Source organism: Myxocyprinus asiaticus, chromosome 12, assembly GCF_019703515.2.
Source record: "Myxocyprinus asiaticus isolate MX2 ecotype Aquarium Trade chromosome 12, UBuf_Myxa_2, whole genome shotgun sequence".
Taxonomy (NCBI): domain Eukaryota; kingdom Metazoa; phylum Chordata; class Actinopteri; order Cypriniformes; family Catostomidae; genus Myxocyprinus; species Myxocyprinus asiaticus.
In genome coordinates, this window is record NC_059355.1 from 25,970,526 (window position 1) to 25,984,936 (window position 14,411).

Consider the following 14,411-nt stretch of genomic DNA (forward strand, 5'->3'; position numbering starts at 1 on the left):
GCTTCGAGCCTTTATATATATAGAATTAGATTGTTGATGCAATGGTAAACTGCCAGCAGGAGGTGAAGCCACCGGAAGAGTTCAAGTGGCCATCTTGATATGCCCAACCTCTCATAGACCATCAATGACTGACAGACGAAAACATCCCGTTTCACCATCTCCGATCTGCGGATATGACAGTTGCACTTCGCCCTCTAGTGACAATCATGTTTCATTTTTAATTTGCTCGTTATGGATAATATTCCTTACGATGCAGAAGATATACTTGGATCGCAATGTCAGAGCATTCACCTGCCCTGGTGTTCAGTCTATCAGTGCAGCACAACAATCACCAAAGGAAGCAGCAAAACTGCCCACACGTTGTAATGGAAGTAGGAAATCTGTAATATCTGCTTGTTTAGGGTGACAATAAGTCCTTACCCCTGAAAGGGACTTTAAAAATGTCAGACCGGGATTTCTATTTCACCATAAATGCCTAGGATTTGCTTGTTTTCATTTTTAAGTGCTCTCTGTAGTCATACATGGATACATGTCATAAATACGTGTTCATTTGCCATTTAAACCTAGCGTATCAGTTTAATTTGAACCACCTTTGTTTGCGTCTCCCTCTCTGCATGCCAGCTGCACGTGTGATAGAGGGAGAGAGAGTGCGTGCTCTTATTCAAGTGACCGTGAGAACAAGAACTTTTTTGATAAAAACATAAAACAAGTAACTCTGAACAAACACTTCGATGTTCACAATAAATAAGTCTGAACATGTCTGTTTGTATCTCAGTTTCAGTTAACTTCTTTATATTCAGTTTATATGTTCACTGATGAAGTTTGTTAGAGGTGGATACAGTTTGATATAGATATACATAACACTCTCTGGCTTTCAAGAGACTGGAATAATTCCCGTTTTTTAATAAATAAATAATTACATGTGTGGGACGTTTGTGTTGTAGGGATGTACAGGCAGATTTCAGATGTAAAATCGGTGACTGAATGACTAATGTTTACTCGCCGAAATGAGATGATTTCCTATTAAGTCAACAGGGACATTGGAATTATGTTTGGGCATAGCAATATGGCAGCGCAGTGGCTTCACTGTTATGACCTCATGAGCAATCCAGTTCTTTATTATACAGTATAGGTCACAGTGAGGTCACAGTGAAGCACTTAGAATGAAAGTGAATGGGGCCAATTTTTTGGAGGGTTTAAAAGCAGACGATTTAACGCATAAATTCAGTGCGATTACTTAAATAAAAAATAACGTGTCAAAAACATTTACACAATTAATCATGTCCCTGGACCCTAATAAGGAATATTCCTACCACTGGAGCAACTTGAAACAAGCTTGAAGTACCACCTATTTTCTCCAGGGGACAGTAAGCGAAACATCAGCTGTGCAGGCAACATACAGCTTATACAGAGAAAAAACACTGGTTGCGTACGAAACCAAAGGTATCTGTCTTGTTGTCTTGCTGTCCTATCAGTCAATGACTCAACATACAGCATCTGCGTACGAAGGTACCTCCATAAACTGGTTTCGGACAGCCTACTGGGGCAGCATAACGTCACATCAATGTTAGGATACCAGCAAATGATTAACACCATCTGGTATCCACTAAAGGTAATGCGTCTGTTCATTCAGTCCAACTGAACCACAATGGTCTTATAATCTAGAACAGTGGTTCCCAACCCTGTTCCTGGAGGCCCCCCAACACTGCACAATTTCTATATCTCCCTTTTCTGACACAACCAATTAAGGTCTTGGAGTCTCCACTAACGAGCGGATGAGTTGAATCAGGTGTGTTTGATTAGGGAGATATCCAAAATATGTAGTGTTGGGGGGCCTCCAGGAACAGGATTGGAAACCACTGATCTAGAACAAAATCAAGAGAGTTTTAGTGATAACCAAATATATATTTAGTAACTACAATACTTCTTTCTTGCAAGAAATTAAATCAAAAGTTGAAAAAGTGAATAAAAACATACATTTATTCACATATTGTCTATCAACTGCCTTTTCGGCCACCATTTTGTGGATCAGCACGCACAGAATTGTGGGATTTTATAGGCAGCAAAGGATACATGTATGCTGCCATCAAAAATCGAGATGAAGGTATCTCAGTAGACAGAATATGACACAAACATTGGATTGGAACATGCCTTGGTCACTTCCTATCTCTGTATACAGCCTCCGAAGGCAGGATTTTTCCTAGTTTCAGACGCAGCCACAGTTACCAACAGCAGACAGCCAAAAGAAAGCACAAGATAAGAATGCGTTCTTGGCATTCAAACACAGCTTGATGGAAAGCAAATCCGAATGCAGGGATCTCAAGACATGTTTTTCTAAGTTTCAAACTATGTTTAACTTGACACAGCGACCTAACAACGCTGTGTTTATGACGCAACGAAACCAAAGTGAGACGATCCAACAGTATCCGTCTGACGTATGTGTACACTGACGCATCCCTAGAAAAGCCCTAATAATAGCCTAAATCTAAGACAGATTGATGAATTGTCTAGTGAATTATGAATTGCATGAACTTATGAATTGCAAAATGGATTGCTGTGAACTGTGGGCCAAAGACAGGCTTATGTTCAATAATGTGGAAATAAACAATACATTATATTGCCTTCTAAAGCAACGTTGTTATTGTCTTTTTTAATGCTTTACTTGACTGCCACAATAATTTATTGCATTTTAATAATTATTATATTTGAATTATTTTTTTATAAAATATTTTATTTATAACTATTTAAATATAAATATTTATAAATTGAATTATTGTTATTTGAGGGGCCCGTGCTGCCCCTGGCAAGATGCTGCCCCGGGCGGCTGCCCATGTCACCCTGCTTGTGGCTATAATTTTGAAACAGTGAGTATTTTATTGTTTATGGATTGGCCCCATTCACTTCCATTGTTAGTGCCTCACTGGAACCCAGGAGAAGCAAGTCAAAATAATTTTTTGTGGCTATCAATATATAATATATATAATATAATATAATATAATATAATATAATATAATATAATATAATACTAAAATTAAATACAAGGGACATTTATTCATTTATTATTTTATTTCATTTATTATTTTAATTATTAATTTTATTATTTCATACTTTTTAACTATTCAATTATATATTTAATAATAAATTGCATTTAAATAAATGTATTTAAGTAAAAATCACAGAAAATCACATGTCATTATATCAAACACTGCTGAAAGCTGTTTGGTTCATTAAATGAAGCTTAACATTATCTTTGTATTTGTTTTTGAGTTGCCACAGAATGCAATCGACTGGCATATCCTAAGGTCAATATTAGGTCAAAAATGGCAAAAAAGTAACAGCTTTCTTTTTCTCGTTAGTCAATCATTGTTTTGAGGAATGAAGGCTACACAATGCTTGAAATTGCCAAAACAATTGAAGATTTCATACAGAGTTGTACACTACAGACTTCAAAGACAAAGGACAACTGGCTCTAACAAGGACAGAAAGAGATGTGGAAGGCCAGATGTACAACTAAACAAGAGGATAAGTACATCAGAATCTCTAGTTTGAGAAATAGACGCCTCACATGTTCTAAGCTGACAGCTTCACTGAATTCTACCCGCTCAACACCAGTTTCATGTACAACAGTAAAGAAAAGACTCAGGGGTGCAGGCCTTATGGGAAGAATTGCAAAGAAAAAGACACTTTTAAGGGGCCCTGGGTACCTCAGAGAGCATTGACGCTGACTACCACACCTGGAGTCGCGAGTTCGAATCCAGGGCGTGCTGAGTGACTCCAGCCAGGTCTTCTAAGCAACCAAATTGGCCCGGTTTCCAGGGTGGGTAGAGTCACATGGGGTAACCTCCTCATTGTCGCTATAATGTGTGGTTCTCACTCTCAGCGGGGCGCATGGTGAGTTGTGCGTGGATGCCGTGGAGAATAGCGTGAAGCCTCCACACGTGCTACGTCTCCGCAGTAACGCACTCAACAAGCCACGTGATAAGATGCACAGATTGACGGTTTCAGACGCGGAGGCAACTGAGATTCGTCCTTTGCCAACCGGATTGAGGCGAATTACTACACTACCATGAGGACTTAAAGTGCATTGGGAATTGGGTATTCCAAATTGGGGAGAAAAGGGGAGAAAATCACAAAAGACAAAAAAGAAAAAGCCACTTTTGAAACAGAAAAGCAAAAAGAAAAGGTTAGAGTAGGCAAAGAAAAACAGTCATTGTACAACAGATAATTGGAAAAGAGTGTTATGGATCTTAACCCCACTGAGCTTTTGTGGGATCAGCTTGACTGTAAGATGCGTGAGAAGTGCCCAACAAAACAGCCACAAGTGCTACAGGAAGCATGGGGTGAAATGTCACCTGAGTATCTGGACAAACTGACAGCTAGAATGCCAAGGATCTGCAAAGGTGTCATTGCTGCATGTGATTTTTTGATGAGAACTCTCTGAAGTAGTTTTAGTTAATTTTTTTTTCTAATTGTAATAGTAATTTTTCACATTATTAATGTCCTGACTATACATTGTGATCAGCTGAATGCCACTTTGGTGAATAAAAGTACCTATTTCTTTCCATAAGAGCAAAATCTGTACATTATTCCAAACTTTTGGCCGCCAGTGTAAATATTTTAAATAATTATTTAATTATTTAATTTTGAGTAATTTGACCCTCCATAGAAATTAACTCAGCAAAAAATTAAAAGAAGAAGAAAGAAATACATAGTGAATTCTGTGCAGGGACTCAAGTGAATTTATGAATCATTTATTTAAACTGGTTTATTTAAATGAACCCTCCAAACGAACCGATGAGTTGGACTTTCCAGTGCTACATGGACTGTAAGTGAACTGGTGAATCATTTATTTTAAGCGGTTCTAACATGAACCATCTGAACAAACCAATTCCGTTAGATATGTTGGACTGATTCCAGTGCTAAAGAGAGAAAGGACGGATTTTTATAATACTAAAGCTGCTTTATATAAGCTTTGATTGTGTGACAATTGTGATAACCGTATGTACCTGGTTCAGTTATCACCTCTTCCATTTTCTTCCATTTCCATAGCAAGTCGACTGTCACCCTTCATTTTGTTCTTAAAAGGAATGCGCTCTCCTCATGTTCAATACAACAGGCTGGTGTAAACTTTGGTGAGTTGCCGGGCAGTTTTGAAGTTGTCCAGGAACCTTCCGTACTACATGAATTATCACCTCTCAAACACTGTACTGAATATTGGTCCCTCTGACTCATATGGATACCCTCATCATTTGTCACAGGGGGTAATACAGACACATACGCATAGGCTTGAACCCTACATGGTGCCTGAGAGTGGTTGGCGCATGTGCGTCCCACACGGTGTACACTTGACCTCATGTTGAATAACCTCTTTAGCAGCTGTCCATCTGACAACTGCTTACCATACATAAACGCAGTACAGTAATAGTCAGTGTGAACTGTCGTCCCATGATAAAGGAAGATAAAGACTTAAAAACTAATTAGGGTGGATGATGTATATGCCTTATGAACAACTGCATTTAGCCCATCTATAAGAGTACAGATTAAGATGGGTTTAGCACTGTAGAGCAAGCCAACAACAGTCTGTGATCTGCACTGCAAAGACATAATCAGCGAATTGGAGGTGTGGGCATGGATGGACACAGTCCACAGCTCACTGCAGAGACTGATGTAACCACTATAGTGCCCTAAATAAGGATGTGCTTTCATATGAAGTAATAGGAATGGAGTGTCTAACATCCAGTGACTGCATGTTAGGAGCAATTAACAGTGAAGTGATGTAAGGGTTTCATGTGTCATCTGCAATATCACTTGTACTCGCTCAGAGATCATATTAGTAATGGTATTTTGTCCTTGCTTGGAGAACAGGGGTGCTAACTACTACAGAGTTCCGTCCAAGTCTGTGATTGATTTGTCAGAATATAGATGTTGGCCAAAATGAGAAAAACCTAAGTGACACTGGATCTAGAGAGGGGTAATGCTCTCAGACAATGAGCTGAAATGCTAAAGCAAGTTCCCGTGATCGGTTCATATATCTCAAAATAGCCCTTAAAATGGATAGAAACTTGCGAGGATGCACAAAGTGTCCTTGGCTTTTCATTTTTGCTAAGGCTCAGCACACAGCTGCTTTGTCAATCTATTGGAACAATAACCAACTTTAGCAAAACTTTAGCAATCTCAGCAGGTCACAGACATCTGTGATTTATTGTTCATGGTACAGCTACTATTCCAGGAGATTTTCTTGAGATCATGTGACAAATGAATTCCTAGGATCCGTTTTGACATGATCCTTCAACTATCACTAATTATTAGTATCACTAATTAATACACAGCTCTCTGGAATACTTGATTCTCATTGATCAATAGTGGCAATCTTAGGTCAGATATTTTGTATAATAATAGCTAAAATGTTAAAACTGTCAGAAATTTGACTGTTGTCTCTGGTGACCAGTTTCCTACACTGTGTTAGTTTTACCACTCTCATATTACTCTGTGGTCATTTTTGTCTCACGTAATAAATTAATTGCAATTCAAATAAATTTTACATGTTTTTTGACACTTTTTATTGACAGACATAGAGAGGACAGGCTCAAACCTAGGTCTCCCACACGAGCACCACTGCTCAATATGTTTAATGTTAATTTATTTATTTATTTGGCAATTAGCTGTAATATAAACAAGATAATGTACAGTCAGCTTGTCATTATCGCAAAGAACCGCATCAGGGTCAGGGCCGCATTATGTTACTGCAGGGGCCTGGGAGCTTACTGTTCCTAGTTGGAGGTGGAACGTTGTTACTCTGTGGCCATGAGCCACTCGGACAGCTTTCACTGTTGCACACAGTCTTCATGTTTATATTGCCATCTCCTGCTGAATGCATTTACATGCGCATCATCCCATGAACGTCTACAGAGGAGAATAGGGTGACGGATGCCGCGACGGAGCCCCCCTTCAACCACGGACTCGTAAGCCCATGCATTAATGAGGGCCTGTTCAGGGTGATAGAAGATGGATCACCTTGTCTGACCTTAGATTTTTAGGAGACTGCAACTATAACCACAGCTGACACTGAATAAATCAAAATTAAGATCATTGCTACCTTAAACTAACATGTTGATACTAATACGTTATGTATGACAATATGTTAATAAACAACAACATCTCTCTTTGCTGTGGTCTTTCTCGTTAATGTGGATTTTAGTTATTTAATATTTGTCTTTCCCATAGCCTCTAATAATTGGGACTGTATCAGGTGACAATTAAGAGCATTTTCACTTTGGTTGTGGACATGTGAGAATCTGCCACCCTCCATCTGATCCTGATGTGGCCTACTAAAGCAAAGCCCAGAACAGTAGAGCAAAGCATGCTGTTTAAGTTGGAATCTGTTCAGGAATGGCACTTCAAAATGAGGACACACAATTTGCAGATGTTTGTGAAGTTATCTGCATGATGTGCAGGTGTGTGCAATGTATGCTTAACTGTCTGATGGGTGTGTGTAGGAGGGTTGGTCTAAAATAACTTCTTGCATTGGAATGTGTAGGGATAGAAATATCAAAGGACATGAGATTGTAAGGTTGATGAGAAAGAATTTGTACATGCCACCTCCCCTTTTATTTGGATATTTATTAAATACATAAATATGGGGGTGGGGGGGGTGGGGGTTTGCTGTCCTTTTCTGCATATCGCTACCCCCTTCCGCATATCGCAGCGCCATTTTGTGGCGCGTTCTGCATAACGAGGCGGCCCCATTTCACGGCCGGCCCATCGGGAAAAGTCCCGGTTCGCCTATGGCCTGAGCTCAATACGTTGGTATATTAGGTTGGTGTTAAGGATCATAGAGTTGGACAGAAGAAGGAAGACACTTGACTAAGGCTCACTTTCTGAAGGTACAGTACAAAAGTCCAGCACAGCAGCTTGTGCTCCCTGGATACCCAGCATCTATTTATTATCCTTCCCCCGTCTGTGACCTCCCCTTTATTTTAGACCTCTGATTCATCTGCAATTCAACCCTCAAAAACCGCAAAACACCTCTAAGTTTTCAGCCACTGGACCATACATCACCAGATGCAAATGGAGAGAGCGTGAGATTTAGAATTTTCATTTGTGTCTGTGGATGGTATGATTTTTGGAATCCAAATCCACCAGCATAGTCCATGACAACTTGTAATAACCCATGGGCTCACAGTTCCGCTGCGCCCCCCTGTCAGTCAGCCGACAGGTGTGTGTGTAAATGTGCGCAACACGGACGGCTTTCATTGTTGCGCACCATCTCTGTGTTTTTATCAGCATCTCCAACTGAACGTGTTTAGAACGCTCTTTCTGCAAACATTGATGAGGGATAATATAGTGTGGCAAATGGGGCCCCCCTGGGAGTTGTGGGCCCCTGGTCTTCAGCCCCTGTAAGCCCGTACATTAATGCGCCCCTGTGTACAAGATGACAAAATAGTAAGATATCACACGACTTTGCTTGTATGAAAAGGTACAAATCGGTACAACTTTTAGACCAACCAGACAACAAACAAAATTTCAAATCGATACAATTTGGGTGTCAACTTTTAACTAGCCTTAAATCTAGCAAAAATGTTATTTTAAAAAGGAAACATCGGTCAACCAAATTTGGTTATTCGTTCCATATTTATTACTGGAATACAAATGACTGATGTATGTCCAGAATTTGTAATATGCTTCCCTCATTTCATTCCAAACCATGATGTCTTCGTTCTTCTATGAAACACAAAAGTTATTTTAATATTTAAATCATGGGTTTAGGGTTTGGGTAAGGGGTTAAACTTTATGGTTAGGTTTATGGTTTATGGCTAAGTTTAGCTTTGGATTAGGAGTTAAACTTTTGAAAAATAATAATAATATAATTTGTTTGTTTTATTTATCTCAATGGGAGTAAAAGTTGTGTGTTTTTGTATGAGCTAACTTGTTTGATTTCTTACTGTTTCGCCATCTCATACAATTATTACAACTTGTCATGAAACTGGGTTGGAATCCACTATGTCTTGATTTGGAGAGAACATTGAAAGGCATGTATTTGTAATTGAATTCTAACTTATATTTCTTTAATTGGCAACTACTGGACAAGAGAGCAAGTCGACATGATAGGTTGCATGTAACTTTGAGCTCATACTGTTGGTTTCATTCATTCCATTCAATGACAACAGGAAATTTCCAATTAAGATTAGCCCTGTTTTATACAAGCTGTGTCACATTTGCTTGCTGCGCCTGTTAACAGGGTGGATGCAGTGCGTTAAACTTCGAACACAAGGTTTCAGCCCCATTGACAGGTCAGAAAACCACCATGCCCACTGAGGTCTATTTGATGTAACATATTTTTCACCTGGTCATTCCAAAATAGAACTTAGTGGCTAGTGTGATGCAATCACCATGCATGGTTGAAAGCTCCTGGGATTCTGGATAGAAATCACAGCCGGCGAATGGCCATCGGAATGTGCTTTTCAGGTTAGTGCTTAGACAGACATCGCTGGGGACATGGACTAGGAATGGCATGGGTGGGGGTTGTTGCTTAATATCTATATCTTAGCAACTGAAGGGGTATGATACCATGTCCAGTTGTTGTCAGGGATTGGTCTGCGTGTTGGCATTGACGCCGCCCCTCTGCTTGTGGGCTGTAGAAAGATTAAACTAAAATTAAAACATCCTCCACACTTGATTCTCTGCTGTGCACTTGACCTTCCTGCACTTTAATCTGCCTCAAATTATTTTATTTTTTTTGTTGTTGTTGTTGTTTATGTTTTTGATGTTTTTAATTTATTTATCATAGATCAGATCTGCTGTAATACATGTGCTTGGGCCACTCGCTGATAACCTTGACGACCTCAGTAAACACCTCAGTCTGACAGTATGACCTCACCTTATGCAGCTGTACAGTTCTGCCCAGAACGAGCCTTTCAACGGTAAGACAGGAGCTACTCTGCCAGTTTGTCTGCCAGTTCTAAAAAGCTGTTTGCTTGGGCAAAGCAACATGTGTGGCTGTTTAAATGGAACACTTTGCTGTGGTTTTCAAATGTTAAAATGTTTGAATAAGGAAATCACTAGTTCAGAATGGTTTATTTGTTCTTATTCTACTCATTAAAGAGTTGCTATCAGTAACTGAACTGAGACAGAGGAACTCTTTGAGGTGCTAACAGTTGTGTCTGGGTCTCCAGCTGCTGCCTAGCTATGATATTTATAGATGTGGTGTTCTTATGGTGACAATGGAAGCATTTTGTACAATTCAGGGCTCAGGGTGGACAGGCTGGATACTCAAAATCCTCTACAGCTTATTTGCTACTAACTCTTCATGCACTCACACTACTGGACATTTGTTTTTGTGGAACTCTAAATAAAGCTGTATAATAGCTGTAAAATATAGCCAGGAATTAAGAGTTCACGCTTGTATCATTAATGAAGTTGGATTACAGTTTTCATATGGATAAACAGACTGAAACGTGTGGGGGTGTAACAGTACTGACGTTGTATTACATTTCAAAGTAGCATTGGCACCTATTCTAAAAGGGCAATTATATAAATAATGTTTAAATATTGAATTCATGTATTATACACATTTTCAAAATTAGCTCTCCTCAGGTGCTCTAAATATAAATGACCACATTATATTAATTATGTTATAGCTTATGTAAATTACACCTTCATATATTTTCTAATTAGATTTTTATTTAAGTAATTTAATATGTTGACAGTAGTCACAGGGTAGGGTGAAAGTATTAGAGAGCACTAATTCATCCAAGTCAGATTTGCCTGGAGCAAAATATTAGCAATTTCAACAAAGAATATTATGTATACATACCTAAGTCATTACCTTAGTCAACACACACATTTCAAATGAAAGTCATATAATTGGTATAGTGCATTTTCTGCTTTGTGACTGTATTGTTAAGTCTTAGAACTTTGAACACATGTGGGTATACCTGCTGTGGCTGTTGTTTTAGAGACTAATCCAGGTGCTATTAGTAGGGGTAATCTACACAACACGAAAAAATAAACTGAACAGAGGTTTTTTTGGGGGGAATTAGAACACATTTCCTTTGAGCTCAAACATTCAATGCCTCTTATAACCAGATGCTACAAAATAGGCACCAGACTCACATACCTAAATATTTACAATCTATAATGTATCTTGCAAATTTTTATTCTTAGAACCTCTATCTTGGAAATATTGTTTATTAAATGATCAATTGTGGGAAGTAGTTCTGAGGAAAGTTTGTGATTGACGTGCATCTTGAAACTTGAAATCCAACTTGACTTACTATCATTAAATCATATATATCCTTTAATAAATTATGTTAAAACAATTGGTTATATTCAGTTACCAAACAATTATATAAAATTAACACACACTCATTTCTCCACTTGTGTTTTTGTCTCAAAGTTACTAACGTTATGCTATAAAATAGTATTTAGTCTATGCCATTAGGATACAGCACACCACAGACATTCAACCAGAAGATGGTTGTATATTGCATTACACTTCATGAAAATCCTTAACATTTAATTACAGTTCATATTTTTGTTCTGTTTTTGTGCTTTTCTTTTCAAAAGATTTATATTGGAGAATTTTACGTCGTGTGAGAGAGTAATTCCTTATAGGAAATTGAGCAGTTCCTAATTGGCACGCAAGCAGGTATTATTCACCAAAGGAAAACATGCTTTTGAGAACATAATTCATCATGAGGGTTGTATTTTGAATCGAGTGGATCATGTCATTGTGGAAGGTTGTATAACTTTGAGACAGTTCAGTCCTTTGCACTGCAATTTGAGCCCATTCACAATGAAAGCACGCGTCTGAAAGGAGGAGAAATCATCACCATTCTTTTGTCTGAGCCACCATGTCCGTCCTGCAGCCCTGGGTTTGAGGGATGAGGGAAGGGTCGGCAGATCCCTTTGAACGTTACCTGGCCTCTGAATAATGACGATAGTGGAGTAGTCCCTCTCCCTAGATTGCAGGGCTCTGTTTGTTTTGATTGCATTTTCATCGCTGGATGTGCCCAACCTGTCAGGAGACAATGGGCAGCCCTGTTAAGCTGTGACCCTTGACCCCGTCCTGTCTGCGAGTGGCCTGGTCTGTGTTTAAGTGGACGCAGTGCAGCCTCTCCCTCAGGCAGAATGCATAACTCCCCCAGTAACCAGACACCCACTCACAGCTTCCAGAGAAGCCACCAGTAAATGAAACCCACCCTAAACTAGAGGTAAACAGAACATTTCACAGTAAAAAAAACTACAGTTGACTATTGTCTCTAAGGAAAAGTTTAAGCTGTTTTATAGATATTACAAGTTGAAATATGTATAGCTAATTCACACTGCCCACAACAGACTCGAGCAGAAATGTTTGTTGGGTTTTGTAGGACCATCCCTATTCTTGTTTATTGGGGCAGTGTGACTGTGAGCCCATTTACATGCACACCAATATGCTGATTACTCCCAAAAAAAAAACACTAAGCAAGAAAAACGCATTAACATGAGATTTTAAAAATATGTTATGTAAATGTTATTCTCTTTTTTGACGTCAAACCGTGAAGAGGCATGTGCAGAACATGTTCACATATTGGATAAGCCGTTAAGAAAACCAGATGAGGTATTTACATGCAACACAAAATCGGGGTAATTGGCAATAATCTACCCGTGTCGTTAATTTTATTCTAAAGCCATTTTTGACTTTACACCGATAAAGGAAAGCCATTGAATGCATTTACATGACAACACACGGTGTCGGCTTGTTAAGCATAATCGATGTAAGAACGTGCATGTTAACGTATTCAATGACGGTTAGAATTCTCAACATTCTAAGGGGCCGTTCAGATAGAATATGTTTTTGCATTTAAAAAGCCAGACACAGTGCAATGAATGGAACGCAATGCAGTTGTCTCAATTGACGCATTTTTAAAAGTTCTTTTAACTTGAAACAGTATTTTAAAAACTCGTCGCTTATCACAAGAGGCTGAAAAGACACAACACAGCGTTCAAAGTTGTCCTTCTAGTACAGATTTACATATTAAAACAATGGCCCATATATCTAGTTGCCAACTTTAGATTGTTTAAAATGTTAAAAAAAAATTTTGTCGTTTGTTGGGGCAGTTTGATTTAGCCTTTATATGTTGATTTGACAATAGCACTTCTTTTAAGAGAAAGGATCATGATTCCTTGGCTAAATTTAGGCTGGTTGAAGAAATAATGTTAGATGTCTCAGCCACTGGTGGAAAAGCAAAATTCAAAGGAAATTTGAGCATGTTTATGCTTTGGTAATTTAACAGAGAAATACAGTTCCTCAAGCAGTATTTCACTGCTGCATGACTCCAGAAGCACTCATTCTCAGGTTGCAGTATTTGTTTTATCAGGACTTTACAAGCGCTCTTACTTATGTTTAATCTAATTAACCACAATTACCAGTTTAATTGATGAAATAGCTATTCCCGATTCAGCTGATGCTAGATCAAAAATCCCACCATAAACTTCACCTGTCTCTTCTGTGGGTGTAAATCAAAACTGGTTTCATATGGAAACATCCTGAATGCTTTCATGCGTGGGTGCTGCGCCTTTTGTAGGACCATGATATCATTCTCGGCTGAAAATCCCTGTCAGACATATAATGTTTCTTGCTGCAATCAAACATCCATTTGTCCTTTCTTCTCTGACCTTTGGCCGAGTTTGCATCCTCTCTCAAATTTAATTCGATAATACCCCTGGCACAGGTTTTATGATGATGAGGAGGAGGATAATAATGATGATGTCACGACACTAGGGCTGTCAACCCAGCTCTCAGATCTCATTCAGGGATCTGAAACATGCCCTGTCGAAATGTGTGGCCTGAGACAGCAGCCACTCAGCACCTGCTGATAGACCTATATAGTCCTCATGCTCTCACCAACCTGTAATGCTGACAATATTAAATGCAATAACATATCAATGAGAGAGAGAGACATGTAATTCTCATACAGAGAGCTGCTGGGACCTTGTGCATGTTATTAGCCACTACATTCTCTGACATAAGAGAAGTAGTATCTTGTTTTGTGGTATAGAGCAAAAGGTAATACTGACAATAGTAGAACCTTTTAGCACTTAGAACACTATAAATGAAACATAGTCTTCCATGATATGATATAAATTATATACCCCTTAGACTTAACACTTTGCTTAAGTTGCTTCCATATGTTTATAGCCTATCACTTTGTAATGAGTTGTTTGAGCATTTTTTTTTTTTTTTTTTATTTAGCATGGAAAATTAATTGAAGCTCAGTTGTTGCTTTAAAAGAACAATGATTTTGCTTACTTCAACACAATCTATTAAGTATTGCAATAAGGAAAAAATATGTTTACATATTATATATATTTTTACATTGTCGCATATTCAGGATTGTGGAGGACCTAATTAACATTTTAAGACAATTGAC

General features: G+C 38.5%; 1 protein-coding gene across 6 annotated transcripts in view; it reads left to right on the forward strand.

Moving 5' to 3' along the window:
* Positions 1 to 9,796: 9,796 nt before the first annotated feature.
* Positions 9,797 to 14,411, forward strand: part of LOC127449646 (tumor protein 63-like) — a 60,758-nt gene continuing 56,143 nt past the window's right edge. Inside the window, exon 1 of one of the 6 annotated variants that reach the window (XM_051713191.1) lies at positions 9,797 to 9,920. In XM_051713191.1, the coding sequence (XP_051569151.1) occupies positions 9,868 to 9,920 (53 nt within the window). In that variant the 5' untranslated portion in view covers positions 9,797 to 9,867. The remainder of the gene's footprint in view (positions 9,921 to 14,411) is intronic. The other 5 variants (XM_051713190.1, XM_051713193.1, XM_051713188.1 and 2 more) reach the window with 5 other exon arrangements.